Source organism: Equus caballus, chromosome 1 (assembly GCF_041296265.1).
Source record: "Equus caballus isolate H_3958 breed thoroughbred chromosome 1, TB-T2T, whole genome shotgun sequence".
NCBI lineage: Eukaryota > Metazoa > Chordata > Mammalia > Perissodactyla > Equidae > Equus > Equus caballus.
In genome coordinates, this window is record NC_091684.1 from 171212776 (window position 1) to 171239763 (window position 26988).

A 26988-nucleotide genomic window follows, 5' to 3' on the forward strand; every position below is an offset into this window, starting at 1 on the left:
AGTTGTGGCACATGGGATGCCGCCTCAGCGTGGCCTGACAAGCAGTGTCATGTGCGTGCCCAGGATCTGAACCTGCAAAACCCTGGGCCGCTGAGGCAGAGCATGTGAACTTAACCCCTCGGCCATGGGGCCAGCCCCTAAAGAGCAGTCTTTAGTCATTACAATTCTCATACTGAACACTACTCAAAATGTATTGCACCCAGTAAGACACACTTTTCAGCATTCTACACCTTTACTGTTCAAATGAATAACTCAAGCCACATATGGCTATTTAAATGAAATTGAAAATTCACTTCCTCAGTTGTACCAGCCACATTTCAAGTGCTCAACAGCCATATGTGGCTAATGTCTACCACACTAACAGTACAGATATAGAATATTTATATAACATCACAGAAAGTTCTACTGAAAAGCACTGTTCTAGTTTGTTGCTTCCACAGACATTTATCTACTGCTTATAATTTCCAAATAGCCCAAAATTCTGTAATTTTTTCAGGTCTCTAACGAAATCATAATCCTTACAAATCAGTTAAATGTCCTTAGTATAAGACGATAGCTACACATCTCCTATAATCACAAAGCGGGATGGTGAAGCTATAAGACACTGCAAATAGTAACTATTTCAAAAATGTCAATATCAGATATTACATTCAGAATATATGAAGAAGCCTTACAACAAAAAAAACCCACCCAATATAAAAATGGGCAAAGAAAAAATACATTTCTCCAAAGATAAACAGTCAAACACACGAATAGTCAACATCATCAGTTTCTAAGAAAATGCAAATCAAAACCACAATGGGATAACATTACTTACCCTCAAAACAAAATGGCTTAAATAACAAAGAGATAATAAAACAAATGTTGGCAAGAATGTGGAAAAAGAAACTGGAATCCTTATACACGGCTGATGGGAATGTAAAATGGTACAGCCGCTTTGGAAGACCGTATGGCAGTTCCTCAAAAGGCTGAACTTAGAATTATTGTAAGACCCAGTATTCTACTCCGAGGTATATACCCAAGAGAAAAGAAAACATATGGCAATACAGAAACGTGTATACAAATGTTTACAGCAGCAGCATTCAAAACATGGAGACATCTCACATGTCCACCAACTGATGAATGGGTAAACAAAATGTGCCATTATTCAAACAATGGAATTCAACAACAAAAAGAAATGAAGTATAATACATGGTACAACATGGATGAATTGTGAAATATTCTAAGTGAAAGAAATCAGTCACAAAAAAACCAACATATTGCATGATTACAGTGATATGAAATGTCCAGAATAGACAATCTATAGATAGAAAGTGGATTAATGGTTGGTAGGCTTGGGGATAGAGGAAGAATAAGGGATGATTGCTAGTAAGTAAGGTGTTTATTTTTGGGGTGATGGAAGTTCTAAAATTAGACCATGGTCATGACTGCACAACTCTTAAAATACTAAATATGTGAATTATCTCAATAAAGCTAAGTTTAACAAAAGAAAAAAATTAACAAGAAACTTGACAAAGTCTATCCAGATGAAGAATGTTCTGAAGTAGATTCCTAAAACAGCAGAGGCTACCCTTCGGATCAGGTAATAATATAACCAGAAGACCACTTAATTCAAAGCCATATAGCAGGTTTTCTGATCCAGGCTCAAATGATTCCCCTTCAAAGAAGTATCTCCCACCTACTCAACAAGAGTTCAGGACACAATAAAATTAAGAAAACAGCCCAAAACGAATGCTAAGTAAAATAAAGTTTAAGTGCAAAAATATCTGGTTTATCTTCAAAGTATATTCGTAATAATCTATGCCCTCATCTAAAATCTTCCTGGCAACTATAACATGATCAGATTCCCACAAGAAAGCCATCAACACAGAGGCTTTGACCAAATGCAAAATTTCTTATGTCTAAAATGACATCTAAAATCACCTAAAGCAGCATCTCTCAGCTTTTCCAGGTAGCCAGAACCCTCCTGCTCTCAATCACATGCCTTTCCGAGCAGATGGTCTCACTCAATTATCCAAAACCTCAAAATCTAAATATTTCATGTACTCTTCCTTTATGCACATATACAAATGCTATCTCTCAGGTCCAGTGCTGCTCAGGAATATTAGAAAAATGGAGGAGGAGGGAGGCAAGATGACAGCTCCTCGAATTCCATTAAGATTGGGGGAGATGGGGGAGGGTGTCCTCCAATCCAAATTCTGTTTTTAGACTTGCTAATCCAAAACCTAAAACTTTGTGTGCCTACAACAAAATTAAGGGCTCAAATGTTAGTTGAAGGAATATGATGGTTAGCCTCTTTCACTTGTCTTGCATTTCAATGGAGACTCCTCCAATACTGTATTTCACCTCAACTACCTTTCTCCACTGTCTACCAGGATACCTTCCTGGAAAAGATCTGTAGGGTAAGTATCAACAGCAAAACTGCTTATTTCCCAAAATTGTAACAACTCAAACCCTCCAATCTCCCTTCATGTAACCTTTAACAGCATAATCCTAGTCTTAAAAGATAAAATCTCAGCTATACTTCACTACCCTCTCCTTACAAAACATCTGGTCTTACAACTTTAACCCAGTAAATCACACCAGAATCAGTCTACCTCAGAAATTGCTCTACCTCCCCTCCATTCCAATGTGAACTACTGAACACATCCCTTTTCCCCTCCAGTTTCTTTTCTAGCCATGGGCCTATTTCTAAGCTATCTCTGCCTAGAGGACACAACTCCTTAATGCGCCATACAAAGCCCTTAGGACCAACATTCTTTCCAATTACAGCCGGCTGCTTCCCCAAATCCACTAGGGATACTCACAACTCCATATCTTTATTGCAGCTGTACCCTCTGTCTCTGCCTAAAAACCTCCTACTTAATATCAAAGTCAAGTCCAAATATAGCCCTTTGTGAAGCTACCCTGGGGCTCTTTAAATCTTAAAGAGGAGCTTATAGCCCCAAAGGGTGACACAATTCATCTTTCTATGAGACAATCCTGTTCAATGCAGGGGACACAGCAACCCCTATTAATTTCACAGCACTTCTTCACTGTATAATACAGTGCTTGTCATACATGTGTTCTATTTGATCTGTAAGTTGATGTTATTTCATTCCTCTATTCATGGTACACTGTCATATCTACTTAAAATATTTAGAGTAGTTAACAGAACTCTGAAAAATTTCTAATGAAAGAATTTTTAAAGTCCAGTCACTTACACACTTTGTTTACACTATTATTCATGTACCATATGCAACATGTGGTAAGTTATTTATTATAAAGTCCTCAAAGACCACTGAACTAAAACCAGGATCATTTTGAACCAGATCTTTTGCTTACCAGGTGTTTACCATGTATCAGCTATCTACCAGCTAGCTGTATTATCAAATCTATAGTCTATTATCAAACCTGATTAAGCACTTTGTTTCCTGTGCTCCCAAGTTCTCTATAGAACTACTTGGTTGTCCATAAGTGAGTGATGTTTCTTTCATTTAAATTGAGATATGAGTCACATACCACAAAAGAAACCCTTTGAATGTGTACACCACAGTGATTTTTAGTAAATCACAAACTTCTGCAATGATAATCACTATGTAATTCCAGAGTATTTTCATGAGAGATCTTGTAAGGGAAAAAAAAGCGGGACTAAAATTGACTACAATCTACAGAAAGTCTATCGGAAAGCTTTTTCTAAACATGAATATGGTTTTATACTTAAGAAAACACTGTAAATATCTGTGGTGCAAATCAGAAAGCACTTATAAATCAAGCCTGATTATAATAATGCCAGGCTAGCTGTGACAAACATCAATCCATGTGTACGTCACCCTACCTAAGAACTTTCAGATCTACTTTTAGTGCATGTATTCCAACCTTCTTGCCTCAAAGATAAGACTTCTCAAAAATTATAGCTTTAAGCCTGTGTATCTCCAACAATGTGTAAACTCTTACTACAACACTTTTGGGGGTGACCGTACATACTGCCTTCTAATGATCAACAATTTCAAAAGTGAAGAACTGAAAACCAATGTGGAGATTTTAATAAATTAGAGCAATAAATTTAAGAATGAAAAAAGAAATCACTACTAAGTATTTCAAAGAAACTGCTCACACCAGAAGTCCTCCAGTAAGAACTGCTCCAGCAACAATTTTCCTAGAAGCAACAAAATTCTCAACAGGACACAAACAGAATTGAATCTTTGTCAGGAGTTTGTAACTTAGCAGACTTTCAACATCAACAACTAAGGTTTTGCACACAGGGACGACTTATGCAATTCCCCTAGTTTTACAAAGCCCCAGTCAATATTCATTCTAAAACAAAAAGCTGCTTCTGGGCTTGTATTCCTACCAGAAAAAAACGTATTGCTTAACCAATCTTTCAGTAATTATAAACTATGTATGAGAGTTTACAGCATTATTTGAAGCAAAGCTGACAGTGTATCTGATGTTAGATATTAATAAATCTATCTAAAATGGTAGGTTCACATTCGCAATTTATACTAAATTCATCTAAGAACTTCCAACACCTACGTCATCAGGAATGGTCTAAATTAAGAACTAATAAAAAGGCCTAATTTACGAAAAAGGTAACTTAGTGGAAAAAAAACCCCTAATAATCATCATTTGGGTTTTTCATCATTGAAACGTAAAATTTAACCACTGAAATAGAGACTACTAAAATATTAACTAATACATTTAGTTAACTTTGGAGGAATAGCATGATTTCTGATAGTCTTATTTAAATACTCGGAATTCAAAATTCTACAAGAACAAGATGGCAATAGCAAAAACCTGCACTAGTTCTTCCAAACTAAGGGAATCTTTAATGCTCATAGGTAACAGTTCTGAACTTTTTTCCCCACTCCCCCGGTCCAATGAAAATCAGTAACACTACTGCAGTACAGGTGGTAACATCAAGCCTATAAAATCCAATCCTGTGGTCTCCTTTTCAGAAGACAGCATATTAAAATCTAAGTAGCTCAGTTAAGTTTTTAAGATATGATTAATGTCCAGTTTTAAAGGTATTTACAAACTTTCGGATTTCATTATTAACACCCACGGGAACGCAAGCAAAAATACAACTCACTCTAATACTCCTAACAAAACACTGCTAATCACCTATTTCCTAACATCAAAATATATGTTCCTCCTTACAAAATATCTAATGCCTACATTCTTCAAATTTCTGTCAAGTCAGGCTAATGAATGACTGGAATGCATAATACCTTTATGAAGGATTCTGGTCTCCTCTCTCACTGCCCTCATCCCCTCCCCCCTAAAAAAAGAACAGAACCTGAATCCAATCAAGCCTTCAAATCTACTCATCAATTCACAAGAAATATAGGTAGCAGAGGAACACGCTAAACAACACAAAAATACAACCTGCTTCAAGCCTGTGGAAAAGTGAGATTAAGGAATTTTATTATTTTAAGTATACACAATATTGTGCCTATATTTATAAAAGCAGTCTTTTACTAATATATTATTCTCTTTTATATATATTTGAATTTAAATGTTTCATAACAGAGTTAAAAAAGTTGAAATAACTATTTAAAAAGGATGTCTAGAAAACAAACACCAACCAGACATTCTTCATTTCACTATGCATTATTAGTTTGGAAGACTGCTGTCACTCATAAAGAAGCCTCGTTATGCTAGAGACGTTAGTTTTTAGAGGGAGGAGTGGTGGGGTGTCCATGATTCCTTCATTTGGTTATTTAGTGTCAAGAAAATTACGTAGTAATAATGTATGTCAATGTTAATAAAATATGGCTAGTAAAATACTAATTCAGAAGTCTAATTTTCAGTAACTTTAGCATATAAGAAATCTGGAGATTTTGATAATAAACAGGAATCCTCATGCTCTAAAGATTGGGAATTCATTCTATCTTTTTTTTTTAAACATTGGCACCTGAGCTAGTATCTGTCGCCAATCATCATCATTTTTTTCCCTCTTCTTCTTCTTCCCCCAAAGCCTCCCAGTACGTTAGTTGTATATTCTAGCTGTAGGTCCTCCTGGTTGTGCTATGTGGGGATGCCGCTTCAGCATGGCCTAACAAGCAGTGCCATGTCTGCACCCAAGATCCAAAGTGGTGAAACTGGGGGCTGCCGAAGCAGAGCGCATGAACTTAACCACTCGGCCATGGGGACAGCCCCGGAATTCTTGATTATCAATAGTTATAATAATATTCTGGGATCATTTACAATGCAATTTCTTATTTTTTATGTTTCTTTTAGTCTTCATAGCAACTCTATTACCAGGCATTATGACGACTTTGGTCATAGCCTTCTTTGCTAAATAACAAGTCTTTGGATTCCTAAATTGTTCTTCTCTCTGCTCCTTATCAGCTAGGTAGTAGAATTCAAGATCCCAGAAAGCTGGATAATAAAGAAATGCCAAATTTATGTCCTGAAATGTTTATGTGAATTTCATATTCTTAAGGGTATGACTAAAGGACTAAAGTGACTAGGCAGATACTGATTTAACCCCATTTACAAAGGAAGACCCAGAGCCTTCAGCAAATCTCAGAGCCAACTTCTCAGCATCTTTTAACAAAGAATCCAACATAGTTGATTCAGGATCACTATGTCACTAACTAGAAGAACAAAAATCTTAACCTTGTGAATAGAGTATCTTCACGATGACTTCTAGAGGAAACTAATACCATTTTCCTGAGTAGTTTTTCCATTCTTGACTAAACATGTTCATTTTCCCACCAAAGACTTCAGTACCACGCTTCAGCTACCACCTAGTTGCTCCATTAATCATCAAAAGTCTTTTTCTACTGTCTGAGATTAGAATGCAAGGGGGAAGATATTACTTTTCACTGACACTTTAATATCAAACAATACATCAGATAATATCTAAAGGTACTCTCTTGTCTCTTGAAAAACTGAAGACTGAGGCCAACAGGGGTGCTGTCACCAATTTTTAGGACCAAATAGCAGTGGTAAGAAATTTCAAGCTATTTCTGCAAACATATAAATTTCTTCATTATTCCTTGCTTATCTCTTTTTTTCAATTAACCCTTTCAAAATTCCTCACATAAAACAATTTTTTCCCAAACTTATTTATTACAGTTAAGACGATAGGGATGGTCAAAGTTTCGCTGCTTCACCAAGACAACTAAAGTAAAACTTTAGAGGACTATTCTCATGAAGATAGAAGTCTACTCTTTTAAAACGTTCGATGCACTCAATTTAAAATAAGAGTTTCTTATGCTGGAGTCCACGATACCCCAGAAATTATCTCAAAAATTCAGTGTATTAGAATTTTTCTAAAAGGAGCCATATCAAAGAAATAGCATAAGAATCCCAGAAATAACATTACTTCTTCATTCTTTCTTATCAACGATTCTCCGCCCTGCCTGGACATTAGAATTCCTTGGGAAGCTTAAAAAAAAATACACCAATATTTAAGAGTCTATTTAGACCAGTTGTTTAAGAATTCCTACAAGTGTAACTGGGCATGAATGTTTTTTAAAGGTGGCCAAGAAATTCGGCGGAGAGAGTAAAGGACAGTTACTTCAGACAAACTCACTAGGTTTCAGTGCCTTCAAGTTGTTCAACCAGTGACCAAGTTTTCAGTGGCAAAGAGATGCCCAGATCTGTTCTCTCAACTGTAAGGTCTGCCATGTTAATATTTTCAAAGTACAGAAATCATTAGTTTTCAAAGTATGTGTTCAAACATAGACAAACATAAAAATCTGAAAAAAATCTCTGCAAATGAAATAACCATTTTGATGATGCACAAGAGACTGAAATCACACAACCTTTATACAGCATTCAAGGACTTTTATAACGTAGATTCAAACTATTTTGCCAGTCTTATTCTTCTGATCTTTTGATGACTAGCTACCATAGTCTATGTGATATTTCTCAAATACATCAAGTGTACACAATCAGGTCTTTGCTCATACTGTTTAGTGGCTGACTTAATTCCTTTACCCAAATCCCTTGGCAAGACTGATCAACTCAATTCAAGTATTTCCGATCTGTGAAACATTCCCACATCAAGCTATTACTTCTATTCCAAAAGCAAAGACTGATCTAATCAGAATTCTTAAATACACATTAAGGTTTCCTTAACATGCATAAAGACCAATGTTATCAGAATGCCAATGAGATACTCATAATTTTTGCATATCATGCCATTCTCTGCCAACTAATTCCTACATCATGTCTAAATCCACATTCAAAGCCATCCACAACCTATCCCTATATCTTCCAATTTTCAATTTTATTTCTCATGACTCTCCAACAAATACTAACTCTGTTCAGAAGGCACATGAAGAAATCATCATTATTCCAACCTCCTTGCCTTTCAGAATCATATCACTACCATGCCAATCTACAATACAAATCTTAACACCTTAACATTCACTCCTAAAGCAATTTGTATTGCTAATTCATTATATATACTCATTGTTTCTTATTTTGTTATTAGTTGGTTTGCTCAAAAGAGACTGAGATTTTTAAGGTTAGGGATCATTTTTTAGCTTTGCTGTAATCCCCTACAATGAAAACCCAAGTGACAACTATACAAGAGGGAAATAATGAAGAGAAGATGGAACCACTAATTAAGTCCCATTTCATCATCAGGCAAGTCAGTCAGTCCTTACTTTTATTTGACACAGAAATTAAAACAAAAAGAAAACTGACTTGTCTCAAGAAAAACTGTTAGTCCACAAAATATTGGATATCCCCATATGCCCCGACAATATATAAACTGATTCTCTGAAATCAACAGAAATGTCACCCTTCCTAGTCTACTACTGACGATTTGTGGGAAAGTATTTTTCGTCTTGTTTTGGCAGAAAGGGAGGAATTTGTATGAAAATGTTTGTAATTACAAAAGGGAATATTAATTATCACAAAATAGAAAAATAAAATGGTTCTCACTAGATGGCTTTTTACCAGAATAGACAAAAACATCCTTAACATACCTGTCATAATAATCCCGTTGAAAGTCATAGTCCAAGTCAAAAGAGGAGCTGAAAAATAAATACCAAAGAGGATCAATCTGGAGCTGTTGATATAAATTCACAACAGCAGATGGGAAAAACAAAACACAAACCCATGCCAAACCAACCACAACAAACAGATCAACAGTTTACCATGAAATAATCCCCAATCATTCAAATAATAGATCACTAAATTCTAATCACTTTATTCCACTGGACATTCAGTGGCCAATTGCAAATTTAGGCAAAAGTTTGCTAAAATTTCAACACACAACATAATAGCTAAAATAAGAACAGTGTAAAGTACAACAGTAAACTAAACATTCTTATGCCACCCTCCCTCCCTTTCTTACTCCCTAGCTTCTTAGAAGATTTTAACTCCTCTTGCAGGATTTCAATTCATGCTATAAATACCAAACTACTCTTTAATAGTACAAATCTCAGGGAATTCTAATAATTCTCTGGGAAATGGGTGAAAAGGAGGTACATTAACACAAAATTAATAAAGCATTACTTTTACACAGATAAAACACACTACAGTTAACCCTCCCCACATCCAGAAAACAGATAGAGAAGATGCCCACTGATGGACACAATGCAGTTATAAATAATAAAGTTCCGGACCTGAGTAGAGGGGACGGAGAAGGGTGTTCTGGTACTGACCCGTACATCTCCGCTGCAGATCGTTTCACACCTGCTTTTCCTCGGTTCACTTTTGGCTCTGCAGCCAGATTAATATCTGAAAAAACAAACCCCAAAATTTTAATGACAATGGGGGGGGGGAGGGGTAGTAGATCTCAAACTACAGCTTTTAAAAGCGAACAGTCATATAAATCAACAAAGGTCTAACAATGTATATTATCTTTCCTCATACAAAAACGCTCAAGAATTTTTACAAGGTTAGGACTCTCTTATGTTCCACAGTAAAAATGTGTTCTTTATTCATAACACATTTTGTCTTTGGTACCTTCCACCATTAGCTCCAACTTCAATGAAACTCTCATCATTTAGAACACTCACTCAATTACTATCATAGGAGAAAGGTATCAACGACTAACAGTTGCCCAGAGATACAGTGAACCCCTTAAACAATATTTACATGCGCGTGTGTGAGCACACACACACATACCAAGAAAAGGGAAATAAAGGAGCAAAAGGAAAACAAAATCCTAGTTTCCAAATACAACATAATTTTTGAAACACCTATTCCAGAGTAGCAGGCTACTTATCCTGCCACCCACTGCCGATCAAACAGGAGTTCATAATCTCCCTCTTGTTCTAACAAAAGACCCTATTTGCCAAAAACCAATTAGCCAAGAGCTAGCTCTCCAAAACTAAGCTCATCAAATGACCAACTGAAAAACAGACTTTTACTATACTGTTTGCTAAACACCCTTTATGAATAATCTTCAGAGTTCTTGGTTCACTAAACTCATTTCTAATCTTTACATCTAATATTTATAACAACCTTGCTTTTACAGTGTTAACTTTGGACTCATATAAGCTTTTATAAAACTAAAGATATAATTAAATTTTTTAAAAGTAATTTTAAAATGTTAAAACAAAATGAAGCAGAACTAAACTATACATCAAGTTGATTACACAACTTTATAGAATTATTTCATGTGGTTTTAAACTAGAGTGCTGAGTCAGTATCCAGAATAGAACACACATTAATAAAAAAGAGGCTCAAATCTAAAATTGCATTTAATCATCTTAATTTTGGTAAAAATACAGGCATGGTTATTTTGAAACTACAGCACAATACACATATAAAATTGCATCTTTTCTTTTCTTAAAAAATTATTGCCATCAGGGCTGCCCCAGTGGGGCAGTGGTTAAGTTTGCATGCTCCCGTTTGGATCCTGGGTGTGGACCTACACACCGATCAACAAGCCATACTGTGGTGGCAGCCCACAGACAAAACAGGAAGATTGGCACAGATGTTAGCTCAGCAACAAACTTCCTCAAGCAAAAAGAGGAAGACTGGCAAAAGATGTTAGCTCGTGGCAAATCTTCCTAACTCCTCACTCCCTGAAAAAAATTACTGCCCCCTGTTCTGCCCAGTGAAACTAGTCAGAAGTGATTAAAATTCAGAAATAAACACTGCTAGTGTTCAGACAGTGGTTTCTAAATAATTACCATTAAAAGGAGCCACGGCTTTTAGGAAAAAGTGGCAAAATTCCAGGTTTAGGTCAAGACATATAGACCCCAGACCTGGAGTATTTTGTGGTGCCAGAAAGCAAAGAATGCAAAATTACACGAGTAAGGTCTCAAGGACACAGGAACACCCTTGATGGTGAACCACTGGCCAAACAGACAATATTTTGGGCTCTAAAGAATGATTTGCAATGGACTAAAACTAAATAAAAGCAATGATTATATTTAAAGGTCGCTACAGTATCATTTGAAAAAGATTTATCCTGCCTTTCAAATGTGAACAGCATTTCAGAAAAACTAAGTATTAATGAGAGAAGTTGCAAATTTTAGAAAAATTACAGTTAATAAATGCAAGAAGAATTAGAAAAGCCACTCTTTTGCAACCCCTAATGAAATACCTAAGGGATGATCACCATAAGGTGAAAAATTCATAGGGAACTTTACCATGGATGAGTCAGGATGTAAAACCTGAACCCACAAACTATTCTTAACATCATTAAAAACGGGAAAACCATGTTACTTGATGTGATATAATATGAAGTACATAACGCTATCCATGATATATTTTCACCAAAGTAAATAGAATCTGAATTGAATCAAGTCTCTAGATCTGCACAGTCCAAGACAGTAAGCTGTTAGCCACAAGGGGCTATTCAGCATTTGAAATGTTTTTTAGTCTGAATTCAGATGTTTTGAGTGAAGTATACACACTGGATTTCAAAGACTTCGTATGAAGAAAGAATACAGAAATACCCCAATCATAATTTTATACGATTATATATTGAAATGACAATATTTCGGGTATATCGGGTTAAATAAAATATATTAAAATTAATTTTACCCATTTCTTATTACTTCTTTTAATATGGGTATTCACAAACTTAAAATTAGGTATATGGCTCACATTATATTTCTATTGGATAGCACTGCTCTAGATCTACCAGTATCGGACTAAACAGGGGTAGAAAAAAAATAAATGACATCACAAGGAAGCAATCAGTACACAGTGTGGGAAATACTAAAGATTTCTTCAACAAATAAACGTGATGAATCTTTAAAATGAGAAAGGAAGGGATGGGGAAACTCAGATTTAAAGACATCTAAGAGGCAACTAACCAAACGCATATGTGGACATGGATTAAATTCTGATTTGAATAAAGTCAAGTTATAAAAAAAAGTTTGGGACGAAGAAGAAATCTGAATATGGACTACTAGATAGTACTAAGGAATTACTGTGAATTTTTTGTGTTAATTACTATAAATTATATTATCATATAATTTACAATCATCAGTGTAGTTTGCATTTTGTTATTCTGAAGTCTTAAAAATACTCTAAGAAACACTAAAAAATACTCTAAGAAACACTAAAAAAAAAAAAAAAAAAAAAAAACCCAAAAGACAGAAAAGAAACATTGATAGATAAAAACAAGATTAGTCAAATGTTGTATCTGTTGAGCTAGGTGAGATGTATCTAACATACAGGTTCATTACATTCTTTCCCCAACAGTTAACAAATATAATAAAACCCTGACTTTAAGACCTCTCATAAAACTCCTGTTTTAGTTCATTTTTCCCACATCCATTTTACAGATGCCAGTTTTATATATTCTGAGTTATTGTGCACTTTGGGTGTAGGACAAATAAGTATGAAAATTTCTTGTGTATTCTCAATTACAACTGCCCTGCTCTATGTGTCTTAAATGTCAAGGACTGACATCCATCTTGAATGTCAAGGTTCTCCAGTCTCCAATATTCTTCCTTCCCAATCCATTTGGATTGGAACGTCAAAAATTAGCATTTTGAGAAGGGTTCATATGTGTTACACAAATTACACAAAATGTTTATTCTAGAATGAAAGAACTATAATGAAATAATCACTGAGAAACCATAACCAAATGTCCAAAACAGTCTCAAAAACTGTTGAAACTTTTCTATACAACATGTGGCAAAGATTTATAATCATTATGAAATGCTAAAGTTTTGAGTTCTATTCTAGGGAAATAACAACATGAAAACACTTAAGAGGGAAAAATCCACTCCAATATGAAGAGAAAAATCCAAGTAGGAAATGAAGCATAAGTTGGACTTTAAATCTGTTGTACATTATGTATTTTAAGAAATTGAATAAAGACTCCCATTTATTTTTTTTGGTGAGGAAGATTTTCCTGAAGATTGTGCTGAAAACAAAATGAAAATTGCACTAAGCAACCGCAGGAATCTTCCAAAAACTAAAAAGTCTCATTTAATTATGAATGGCTATCACCTTTATAAATCTATAGTAAATAATTTGTTAATTTGGTAAACACAATATATTACCCACAATGGAACTAGTCATTCTACAGTGCTTGACATCTCTGTGTTTATTCTTTTTTATTCACAAAAATCAAAAAGAAACTGACTTATCTTACAAACCCTTCAGCTTCCCTAATATTCACACCCGAGAAAATGAGCTATACCAAATTACAACAACTCTGACAGCAAATCCCAGAAACCGATAAGCAATTAGAAAAATATTCAAGGAGATGAAATTCTACGATCATCAGGAACATACTCATGTGCTCTAATAGTCTTAATATATAATGAGAGCTTCTAAAGTTGAGAATATAAACCATTATCTGAACAGAGCTCAGATCTCATTTCTCAACATTTGAATACCCCAGATCACAAAGTAGACCCCTATTGGGGGAACTAACATCTAAAAGATAACCAGAGTTTATGCTGCTGAAACAGATGTAACATGCAAGACTTATACTAAAAACTTCTGACGAATCATCTCAATTTATCTATATTCTCTTGACAACCCCAAATTACTACTACCTCAGATAAGAATAGATAATAAACTCGCTGAGGTACTGTTCTTTCAATTTTAACAGATCAGGAAATTTAAGGGTCAGCCAAGCTATGCAGGGCAGCCCATCACACAGTTGTGAAGTCCCAATGCAGAGCCAAGCAATCTGACTCCAAAGTCCATGAGTGACTAAGCTATACAGTACTACCATGTTTACAACCCACCATTGGTTGAATCCTCGGATGCGGAACCCATGGATAAAAAAGGCCAACTAAGGGACGTGAGGTCCAGGAACCCATCCCCTGCAGATACCAAGGGACGACCGTATTGTCTTCCCCCAGTCCACTGTAAGTAGTAGGACATAGCCATTTAGACAGCAACTGTACCTTACGAAATTTCATCCCTACCTCCCCTACCTTACTCAAGACTGCCAAGTGAGGGTTATCCAGTCTCCACTAGACAAAACGACATAACAAACAAAATCCTTATTTAGCCTTTTATACCTATAAACGTAACATTTTAGGAGGAAATCAGTCACAACATCCAGAACATCTCAGATAACATGTTAGCTTTATAGAGAGAGAAGAAGAGAAAGAGAAATATGAACAGAAAAACTCTCTCATCTGAATTACGTAATCAATGAAAAAATTCAACCCAGACCTTACCTAAAACCTGGCCAGCGATCATTCTGCCATCCTCTCCTGCCACAGCAGCACGGGCATTTCTCTCATTAACGTACTGAACGAAGGCAAAGCCCTTATGAACAGAGCAACCCACGATTTTGCCATATTTCGAGAAGATTGCCTCCACATCAGATTTCTTGACCACAAGAGTATTGAGATTCCCAATGAATACACGGGAGTTCATGGAGCGAGGATCTGTCTTGTTGGTAACATTGCTGGCCATTGTTTTTGATGATAAGGTTTCTCACAAAGCCGAAAAACTGGAAGAAAAAAAAAAAATGTAGTCATGTCAAAAGATGCTAAAACCAAAACATTCCTTGATAAAACTTCTACTCATTTTGAACCACTGACTACCGAGAGTATCAGTCAATTAAAGGGATCTCACAGTAGCCAAGTATTTTACTATTCAGAGACTAGAGTCCCTGAATACATCCTCATGGAAATTCAACTTCCTCTTCTCTAGGCTATTCCAGTAACACTAGACTGTTATTTAAAGGGGGGGGAAATCCTCATCAGACTATTAGCAACACCATCTTCTTGGACACTAATTCCAAGAATGCTTCTCTATTGTAAAGTCCTCAACCAAATTAGAACTCCTTAAGCGCTCTACTATCAATTTCTCATGTTTTTCACCTTCCCAGCCAAGGAATCGAACTTAACCATTCCTTGCCATCTATCAATAAAATTTCACCTTCTTGCACATTGCTTTTACACTAAAATGAGTTTCACTGATTCACCCAGAGATATACAAAACTCCAAATTCTGCCTACAAACCATTCTTTAGCTAGATGAATGTGGACAACTGACACTCTACCCTTCAAGTATAATCCTATTATACAAAGGCAATAAATAGAACCAATTCATTCACTCTGGAAATATTTATTTCCAAGGACTTCAACTGATGTACAATACGCCATAGACACATTAAGTATCAATACCATCTTTTTATGGAAAGCAATGATTCTTTACTTACATTTTATGTAATAACCTATAAAATACAGCTGGGATATTTAATAATACTGGATGGTGATGATGATAAAACTAGCAAGTAGAACACTGCATGAATCAAAAGACAACCAGGAGAACTAGGAAGAGAATACAACTTCCCTTAGACTGTTTCAAAACAAAAATTACCTTTCTTTATGTATGCTATGGAGGTTCAATTCTATCATATTTACATGGAGATTCATAATATCATAACCTTAGGTCTTTTTTAAGTGAAAATGTTTTGACATTCTTTTAGCTTTTCTAGCTGTCTGCTGCCCCTTCCCTCCCCAAACTCAAACAGTTTAAGATGGACCCATCTTAGATTTACACAACATTCTTAAAATTAATTTACTTCCCATTCATCCTTTGAAAGATACAAAAGAACATCAAGATCCCTGTGTCAAGTATCTTTCCAATCCTCAAGAGAATCATGACAAATTAGTACTCACAGATCATGCGAAAATGTCTTTTACATATATATTTATGTAACAGAACAGGTAGTATAACATCATTTATACATGACCACTACTTTCTGATCCTTAAAACAACTAGTCATTTTATAAGCAGTACTGATTTTAAAGCTATAACAACTGCTTTTCCCTTCTAGCCTTTCTGAAACTCAAGAAACAGTCTGTCTTTATTTTGATTCATAAATTATCTTTATAAACAGTAGTTCTTAACTCATCTTTTGTTTTTTGACTAAGTAATGAAAATTTACCAAACAGCAGCCACTGAGAATCACCAACAGCCTTTCAACTCTAAGTGTGAGTGCCAGAAAGCCTTAGAACACCAACAGGAATTAAGGCAGAAACCTACTAAAAGGCCTAACTGGTTTCAAATATTATTGCTGGCTATTAAAGTCTGCTAATTAATCTAAGAGGAGACATAAGCCCGTTTTCAGCAAATGTTTTTCACAAACAATAAACTTATCAGTAGGAAATATAGGTCAAATCTCCCTGGTTTTAAGATTTTATTTTTTTTCCTTTTTCTCCCCAAAACCCCCCGGTACATAGTTGTATATTCTTCATTGTGGGTCCTTCTAGTTGCGGCATGTGGGATGCTGCCTCAGCATGGTTTGATGAGCAGTGTCATGTCTGCGCCCAGGATTCGAACCAGCGAAACCTGGGCCGCTGCAGCAGAGCGCGCGAAACTAACCACTGGGCCACGGGGCCAGCCCCATGACTTTTTTTTTTTGAGGAAGATTAGCCCTGAGCTAACTGCAGCCAACCCTCCTCTTTTTTGCTGAGGAAGACTGGCCCTGAGCTAACATCGTGCCCATCTTCCTCTTCCCTGGTTTTAATGAGAAGAAATTATCTGTGAGAGTAAAGAGGATGGTTCTACATGCCACCAGCATAGTGAACACGAAGGGAAAACATTCAACAATAGACAAACTAATGTTCCCTTCAAAGTATATTACTTTGAACTACAGAATAGAAATGGATTTAAATGATCTTCTCAATTTTCTTAAGGATGGTACATAGCTATCACCAATCTGGATGTAGAGAATTCATTACATACAAAGAATGCCTTAGGTTATTAGGGCTTAATTCTCTCAAGGAATCCCATTTGAAAAGGATAGTAGAGAAACATGCAAGTATACAAACAAAAAGGTGCTAACAATGGTTGTCATCTCTAAGTTTAAGGATACAATTTTCTCATTTTTTGATTATGCATGGTTGTAAATTTGCTACAAAAATCATGAAGTATTAACAGAAAAACAATATAATGACCCTAACTTCAAAAGCGAGGCTAAGGTCAATGAAATAGCTTTCAATTAACATGTTTTTCATTGAACATTTATTGAATACTGTTTCAGCTAAGTGCTAGGCACCAAGGCTACTTCAGGGGACAAACAGGAAAAGATATGATCCTCAGAGTTTACATTCCAGTAGTCCGGCTGCTTAAAATTTTACTGAAGGGGGAAGAGACTTCCCAAAGCCTTAGAAATAACCAAATGATCTGAGGTCACACTTCACCCTACCTCTGATCATTAAGGCAGCTTACCAGTGAAATCTGTTAAGGTAAGAAAAATGGTCAGTACCCTAAATGCAAAAAACCTACTGGAAAAGAACTGGGATTCCTGGAAGACAGCTGCAACAGAAGAGGATAGTTTCTGAATCGTCACATAAAAGCAACTAGATAGTAAAGCCAAAAACCCATGAGTAGCATTTGTAATAAATGGTGTCAAGGTATCCCAATCAAACTCCAAAATGCAAGCTGGTTAAAGGCAAGACAATAGCCAACATGCATGGTTATCTATCACTGAGAGAGAAGCAAAAAGCAGCAATAGTGCGTCTAGAAATTTAAGAATCCCAAAATATCCAGGTAGTATTTACTGGAAATCAAAGGGAACTAATTTTAAGAAGAGCACTTGAAACAAGGAAGGTTCTGCCTGCTCCAACAGCAGGTAAGTACAAGGTACTGCAATAAAAAGGCCTGAAAGGGCTAGACCAGCTTAGTCTCTATAAAATCTCAAAACTCAGAAGCCCCACGTGCACCATTCAATTCTTAATCCCTTTCCTCCCCCTAAAAACAACTACTAGTCTAACTTCACAGTAATCACTTTCTTTCTTTTAAAATAATCCTATCACCTAAACGTGTATCCCTAGATAGTATAGGCTTACCTATTAAAACCAATCTGAAGTGCCTTTAAGGCTCTTTTTAGGTAAGTTCCCCTTCTATCCCTTTAACTTAAAATTTATCTCATGAAGAATGCAGGGCGTTTGAATTGCAGTTTCCCAGTCTGAATTTTCAAGAATTTCATACTCTTAGAACAATTTCCACGTATTTCTTGAAATTGGAAGCTGGGACGAAAAGTTTGATCAGACTCATGTGTGACCCCTTTGAAAGACTATATATAGGTAGCACTGTCTTTTTTGTGATGTTATGCTTAAATTCTGCCATCTCTCTCTAGTACTACAGTGTTACAGGCTTCTCTCTTAATACATTACTTAGAAATAACTCACAGTACAGTTCTCAAAGTACAAATAACTCAAAGTACAGTTTCTCAGTTCCTGCATTGTTAATAACAGTCTGCCCACGCCCTTTATACTTGTCAGTTTTACTGGGTATAAAATCACTGGATCACATTTTCTTTCCTTAAATCTTACTCCATTTACTTCTGGACTATCAGAGGGATCAACCCAAAGTGGAAACCCTGCCGGCAATGTTCTATTTTTCTCAACTTGAACAGCAGTTACAAGAGTTTTTGCTTTTTAACAACTCATTAAGCCGTTTGGTTTTTTTTTTTTTTTTAAGACTAACAGAAATGTAATAGAGCTAAATGAGTACATTTGAGGCTATCTCATAGGTCATAAAGGTCTACACTTTAAGGTAATCTACCCTTATAGAACAGGTCAATTTCTCCTAGCTTTTTACAGCTAAATGCTAGAGAAGGAAGAAATGGGAGTGACCACTCTGACCAGCTTAAAAACCAGACCCAATGGTACAGTCTCAAATAAATAAATCAGGGCCAGCCCTGGTGGCCTAATGGTGAAGTTTGGCATGCTCCACTTTGGCAACTGGGGTTCGCTTCCGGGTTGTAGACCTACACCACTCGTCAGTGACCATGCTGGGATGGTAGCCCACAAAAAAAACAGAGGAAGACTGGCAACAGATGTTAGCTCAGGGTGAATCTTTCTCAGCAAAAAAAGGAAAAAAAAGGAAGAAAGAAATGAGATTTCAAGTGCAAAAGGAAGTTGTCAAAGGAATGGCTCAATTTTTGCTTTTGATCTTATTTAGATTTCTAGCATTTGGTTATATTCTACATGCATTTTTGTAAACAGAATTTTAACAACTCAGTATTCTAATTACCAGCAATTTCAGTCTTCAGAAAATTTACAGATCACTTTAAATGATGTGGGAATTATGATAAAATGTTTAAGTCAAAAAGCAGTACCTACAATTTGTACAATATACAACAAAAGGCATATATAAACTATCCTCATAAAAATTATGTGCTTAGGATATATGGCAGAAATATTTAAATGTTCTGTGGGTTCCCTGCTTTTGGTTAATCTTTATTATCACTTTCATAGTTTTTCAGTATTGTCAAAATTTTGTATAATGAACATGAAAGTTCTTTTATGGGGGAGGGGGACAGGAAAAAATCATTTTAAAAAATCAAGCACCAATTCCTTAATCAGGAAATGCATTTGAGAGAAATAAAAAAAGTTAAGTCACATTAGTAATAACAATTCCAGTCTTAAAAGCATTTGTTTTATAAAACCATTCAAATGTTTTGAGAACATCAAATGTACTAATACATATACCAGTAGTCTAATAATGCTGTTAAATAATGAAGCAATGTTCTTCTACACGAATTAGTAATTACTTTAATAACCTAGTATCTTCATGGAGAATAACAGCCAGTTCATGGACTACAGTTTATAAATATTACAACTTTCCACATTTTTTGAAAATCAAAGTTTCTGGCACATCCTAAACACTCCATAATTCCTCATAAAAGATGAAAGTAGTCTAGTCATATCTTTTAAGCTTCTGCAGCAAAATCATTTTTAACTCAAATTCATTAAGATAAATTCATTCTTTCTTAAACTCAATACTGAATACTATAGAAGATCTAAGTAAATAAAAGCACAAAGATTTTTAAAAAACCAGACTCAATTTCTTCCTTAAAATTGATTTTAAATAGAGTAAAACCAATAGGGAAAAGATTTCTGAACTGATTATGTTCCATTGTTACTCTGCATCCTATTTATTCACTAGCAGAGATCAAGTGGATGTGGTTTCTGGAAAAGCAGAATTCCACCACAGTACAAACAGAAAAAGAAAGACTGAGTGTTTTCCTACAGGTTGCTGGGTGGTAGCACTCAAATCTCTAGTTCATGGACGCACGTGCAATTATGTGTTTCTTTAATACATTTTTTCATCCCAGGTGCTTATTCCCAAGATTTTTATCATCAAAGGATCACTAAGCTTTGTCTTTACCTTGGTGAGTAAAAGTCAAAACTAGGAATAGAGTTACTTTTACTGTCTTATTACACCAAAGGATCTGTGTTGTGTGTCCATTTGATCTTATGCTTTATTTTGAAGTAATAAAAGCAACAAGAGATTTTAGTGGCAGCCTGAAGGACAAGAAATGCTGAAGATTTGTGGATACAGAAATGTGTTTCTATTCCCACTTTTACCATCCCAGTCACATCCTAAAACTAAAATAAATAAATAAAATCTACATCTGGTTGGTATGCAAGCAAATGTCAATTTTATTTCCAACTGTTCATTCTAAAGTTTGAGCTGGTATTATAACTCTTTGCCCTCTTAAGAGAGGCAAACCTAATCTTGTATTGTCAATCTAGGTAAAAATTTGAGAAATGTTTCTAACTACTCCTCCATTTCTCTTAAGTTCACATTACATCTCAAGTAAATTCTCCTGGGAAGAGGTATAGCAAGGTGGGAAAGGCAGGCTGCACTATGTGATGACTGAGATCCAGAAACAGGTTATGAAGGTTCTGGAATGTGGCTGGGCCAAAATCAATTCATCACGGGAATCAATTCTTCAGCCCACTTGCCTTTATATCCTGGGCACTAGAACTGCACCTTCAGTGCAAAGGGACTGAGGGGCTGGAAGATAAATACTTGACAAAACAATGCCATGCACTCACATTGTGTTCAGTATCATATCTAGGCATATTCACTTAAAAAAAAAAAACACCTCCACAAAACACAGCAGAAAAATAAGTAAACAAGCCACAAGTTGCTTCTACTAAGCAATTCAGCTACTCCTCTACCTGTTCACCCTATTCACATTGGCTCATCACATTATACTCCCTCATATCACATTATCAACTGGTCCAGAAAAAAAGAAATCAAAGATGGCACCAGTATGGCTTATTAGACGTCAAATCATACTAACCAGAGAACAAGGGAAATAAATTACCTCAGACTAGAAATTCCTACCTTAAGAATTTTCTTCAGGGGCCAGCCCTGTGGCCGAGTGCTTAAGTTTGTGGGCTCTGCTTCGGCAGCCCATGCTTTTGCCAGTTCAGCTCCTGGGCACGGACACCACACTGCTCATCAGGCCATTCTGAGGCAGTGTCCCACATGCCACAACTAGAAGGACCCACAACTTACTGGGGGCATTTGAAGGAGAAAAAGCGAAAAAAACAAAAAAGAACAAAAAAGATTGGCAACAGTTGTTAGCTCAGGTGCCAATCTTAAAAAAAAAAAAAAAATTTCTTTATTACTATCCCTTAAACCTAAATTAGCCTCTACGTTCAATTCAAATTAGATGCAGGGGCCAGCCCTGAGGCCTAGTGGTTAGGTTTAGTGGTTAAGTTCACGCTCCGCTTCGGAGGCCTAGGGTTTTGCCGGTTCAGATGCTGGGCGCAGACGCGGCACCTCTCATCAAGCCATGATGAGGCAGCGTCCCACATGCCACAACTAAAAATATACAACTATCTACCGGGGGGGCTTTGGGGAGAAAAAGGAAAAATAAAATCTTAAAAAAAAAAAAAAAATTAGATGCAACTGCCATATGCCTGCTATGCTATTTCCTATCTTTCTTTGAAGAATTATACAGACGGAAGTGTCACTAGATGGCAGCAATGAGTTGGCAAATTTTTTAAAAGATGACTAAATCTTCCTGAGTCCAAAGATTTTCTATTTCACTGTTTCATAATTTGTCAACAGTTTCTCAGTATCTTTTGAATAGTATAAATAAATTTCTCTGCCTACTCAGAGCATCATCTAGTCTAAGCTATTTTCCTTTAACACATTTAAGCTATTTTGCCCCTTTATGCACCCCTTCGCACACTACTTTCATATTACTCTATCTTGCCCCTCTTCTTTGTTGTCTGCCTCCTATGTAATTTTCCATAGTTGCATTCACCAACTATTTCCCTCTGGCCTCTTCATAGGCCAACAATGAACTGCCATTGTGTCTACAAAAAGAACAATGTACTTTAATTTGTTCCATACACAAAGCTTATCATTCATCGAAATATAGACATAATCTCAAGGTAAAGACTATCATCTAAAGACGATTAGCGCAAGAAAATAACACATCGAGGTATTTTCAGGACATATTCAGGCCACGAAAAAACAAAGTTGCCTACTTTTAGAAAAATTATGCTGACTGCTATGTTTAAGAATTAAAACTAAGAGAACACTCAAGATATTACAAATAATAGGGGGAAATGGCTAATTCAGTAAATGTACCATGTAGCCATCTAAAAACAAAAACTGAGGACCAATCTCACTCGCTACACCAAAATAAGTTATAGGTGGATCAAAATTTTAACGCAAAGAATTACATATGCCATTGTCAAAACCTAAAGACGACAATTGGCCAGCCCTGGTGATCTAGCGGTTAAGATTTGTGCCCTGGCCCGGCTTTGTTTCCCAGTCAGGAAACCACACCACCTATCTGTTGGCTGCCAGTGTAGGGGCTGCAAGTTAGCCAGATGCTGAAAGCTTTGCCACCTGGTATTTCAAATACCAGGAGGGTCACCCATGGTGGACAGGTTTCAGCAGAACTTCCAGACTAAGAAAGATAAGAAGGACCCAGCCACCCACTTCCAAAAAAACTGACCATGAGAACCCTATGATCATCAGCAGAGCACTGTCTGACACAACACCAGAAGATGAAAGCACGGCACAAAAAGACTAGGCAGGGTTCCACTCTCGTGTATACAGGGTCACTAGGAATTGGAATTGACTTGATGGTACTAACAAAAGAAGAGAAAATTCAACAGTCCCCAAAAGAAGTATGAATAACAGAAGAAAAAATTGGCAGGAAATCCAAAACAAATCATAAACATGAAAAATTGTTTTAAGAAAAACATTGAAATTTAAAAATTTAAAGATACCATTATTTTAGACTATTAGATTGAAGATTACATCAATATAATAACTGATTCAGACAACTACCAATGTAGGCTAAAAGCACAGGATGAAAGCTTGTTGGGTGGGAAAGAGGATTTACGTGATCTCAAAGTATTACCCAACAGATTACTCACTGATTATAAAGGGGAAATGCACCTTTACAATGGAGACATGGAGCTCACCACTTCAAGTGATATGACATTATATGCTCCCTGATGTGACAAAATAAGAAACATACGTCACCAACGCAATATTCTTGATAAAATATTGACTTCAATCTATACAAAGGGAAAAAATTTCAGGTTTGTAAGGACATCATGCAACACAACTGGTTGGGACTCCTCAAAAAAAAAAGGTAGGAGGCCTTTTCTAGACTAAGCAAGCATACATAGTAAGGGGCCTTTTCTAGACTAAGAAAGCAATGTGTGAACCTTCCCTGTATATTGGATTGGGGAAAAGAGACATTTTTTTGTGACAACTAGAGAATTTTAATATGAACTGTATACAAGATAACACTGAATTAATGTTATTTTCCTAATTATTTGGTAATTATTTTGATGATATAAATTATCTTTATTCTTGGGAGACACAGCCACGTTGAAGTTCCTAAGTGAGGTACTGTGCCTATAACTTTAAAATCATTCAGGAGGGGGAAAAAAATCATACAGAGCAAACACGGCCATCTAGACAGTTGCTACCAGAAGAAGAACAGAGAATCTGAAACAGGGATGGTGTATTTTCCGTATGTACACACTACCTATTCAAAAGCTGCTTTAAGATCCTATCACACAAATGGAAAAAATGATACATACCAGATCACACACTTTAGCAAGTTCCCAGAAAACAGCAAAACTATCTTTCTGTCAGATTTGCTACTATAAGAATAATCATCCAATGGGGTGGAGGAGGGAACTAGCACTTCCAGTGCTATAACTATAAACCAGTACAAGTTTCTGTAAGTTCACCTGAAAATTCCTAACTATATGTAAGTGCTGACCAATGGGTAGGTCTACATACTTGTATTAATTAAGCAATTGATGATCTTAAGTTGTCAGGTCTCCCTATGTTTGGAATTGAAAAAGAGGACTCTGACCATTTATAGCTGTAGAAAATTTACTAAGTGGAAAATATTTACAATACAGAGGCTCTGAAACAATATATGGTAATGATTCCATATGGGTAAAAATGTATTATAAATATATAAAATACATATGTAGGTGTATACATACATCTATAGCTATGAGACAGAAAAATCGATCAAAATATAAAAATATTAATAGTGGTTATCTTTGAGTGGTGATGCTGTATTTTATCTGCATGTTTCCTTCAAGTTTTCTTTAATAAGCATTTTTATAATAAAAAATGATTGTTCCTGTTAAAGTATAAATGGATAAATGTAAAGCAACAGAAAATTTAAAAGGGTCTTTAAGAAATATTTCCAGAATCTCAATAATGGAAGAAACTAAATCACTTAGTTCAACACCCCCAAAATTCTTCAGAGGATGTTAAAATTCCCTTATAACATACTTGGCTAACTCACCAAAGATCAAGCCTCTTGAACTGCCATCAAAGTCAAGGAATCACAACCTGAAGACATTCATTTCTAAAACATAACTGGGGGGGCTGACCCCGTGGCCAAGAGGTTAAATTCACGTGCTTTGCTTCGGTGGCCCAGGGTTCGCAGGTTTGGATCCCTGGCACCAACCTACACACTGCTCATCATGCCATGCTGTAGTGGCATCCCACACAGAACTAGAACGACTTACAACTATGTAGTGGGACTTTGGGGAGGAAAAAAAAAACGTTTAAAATAAAAAGTTTGTAAGATTAACACAATTTTCTTTGAATAGTAAGTTTTTTTTTCATGCTATGTATTAGTTTTGGAACAATGATAATCAGTAAAATCAATCTCAACTGAGAAGTCCTTCTGGAGATTTTCTGTACACCGAAAAACTCTACCTTGGTTTAGCTTTGAGCAGGAACCAGGTTAATAACTTGCAAAACTGTAAATCAAAAGTTTAGGTACAGGGGCCGGCCGCGTAGCCCAGTGCTTAAGTTTGTGCACTCCACTTCGGGAGGCCCAGGGTTTCACCGGTTTGGATCTTGAGCATGGACATGGCACCGCTCATCAAGCCATGCTGAGGCAGCATCCCACATGCCACAACCAGAAGGACACACAACTAAAAAAAAAAAAAAACAAACACACAACCATGTACCGGGAAGTTTTGGTGAGAAATAGGAAAAATAAAAATATAAAAAGGGGCCACCCAATGGCACAGCGGTTAAGTTTGCACGTTCTGCTTCAGTGGCCCGGGCTTCGTGGTTTGGATCCCGGGTGCGGACATGGCACCGCTTGGCAAGCCATGTTGTGGCAGGTGTCCCACATATAAAGTAGAGGAAGATGGGCATGGATGTTAGCTCAGGGCCAGTCTTCCTCAGTAAAAAGAGGAGGATTGGCAGCAGACGTTAGCTCAGGGCCAATCTTCCTCAAAAATAAATAAATAAATAAAAAAAAATAAAAATAATTAAACAAAAAGTTTAGGTACAGCCTATTTCTATGAATAGATAAACCAAAAAGGTAGATACAAAAATACCTAGCCCCACAATAGCGACTAAGCTTGAGATGAGAACTTCCTAAATAGAAGATAAAAATACACAACATCCCCATACCAAAATACCATAAATAAAAAACTGATGTCTACAACATACTTGTTCACAATTCAAGTCCTTAATATTGTACATAAAAATGTATGAAAATAAGACATAAATACATGCTAATGGTTAAGAACTCAGAGGCTTTAGGGTCAGACAGATCTGTCTCAACTTCAAGCTCAGTCACGTACGAGTGGTGTGCACTTCCCTTCCTGAAGCCAATCCCTTCAAAAACCAGATTCTTCAAGTGTAAAATGAGTATCACTAATAGTATCTGAAAGGTATGAGACTAAATGAAGGTACAGAAAACACTGCACATGGTGTCTGGCACATTCAAGTGTTGCTGCTACAGCTGCTGCTACTACTACATCATTTACTATTATTGGTACATAGCAACAAAAAAATGGGCCAAGGACACAGTGTAACAAATAGTAATAAAGGTCTATGGAGATTTAAAAAAAATTCAACATCACTTATAAAGGAAATATAAATTAAACCAAAAACCTTACTTCACCTACCAAATAAGCAAAAACATTTTAAATTGAAATGGTCATTATTTCCGGCAGTACAAATCAGTATTACATTTTCAGAGGACAACTGGATTATTTTATCAAAAGCCTTAAAACCGTGCCTATTCTTTGACTCAATAATCTCACTTTTGAGAACCCATCTGAAGAAAATAAGGATATGGACATGTTAACAGCAACACATCAGAAAACAAGTGCACGACAATATGAGACTGGCTAAATCAATTTCAGTCCATCAACTCAAATGAATACAAGCAACAATTTTAAAACTACAATGTAGTGACACTGAGATGTTCAAGATGTTAAGGAGCATATGCAATATACAAGTTTAGAAGATTATACACTAAAGCCTTAGACATGTCAGGATGTGGTAGGATTGTAAGAGTTTTAAGTGTTCT

General features: G+C 36.1%; 1 protein-coding gene across 40 annotated transcripts in view; it reads right to left on the reverse strand.

Annotated features, from left to right (window-relative positions):
* Positions 1–26988, reverse strand: part of HNRNPC (heterogeneous nuclear ribonucleoprotein C) — a 50533-nt gene that overhangs the window by 9312 nt on the left and 14233 nt on the right. For 22 of the 40 annotated variants that reach the window (XM_005603204.4, XM_014733788.3, XM_070240253.1 and 19 more), the window contains 3 exons: positions 14562–14839; positions 9612–9687; positions 8931–8978 (listed from right to left, as the gene is read on the reverse strand). In XM_005603204.4, coding sequence (XP_005603261.1) covers positions 8931–8978; positions 9612–9687; positions 14562–14802 — 365 coding nt within the window. In that variant the 5' untranslated portion in view covers positions 14803–14839. Of the gene's footprint in view, positions 1–8930; positions 8979–9572; positions 9688–14561; positions 14840–26988 lie in introns of all 40 variants that reach the window. The other 18 variants (XM_014733783.3, XM_014733781.3, XM_070240179.1 and 15 more) reach the window with 1 other exon arrangement.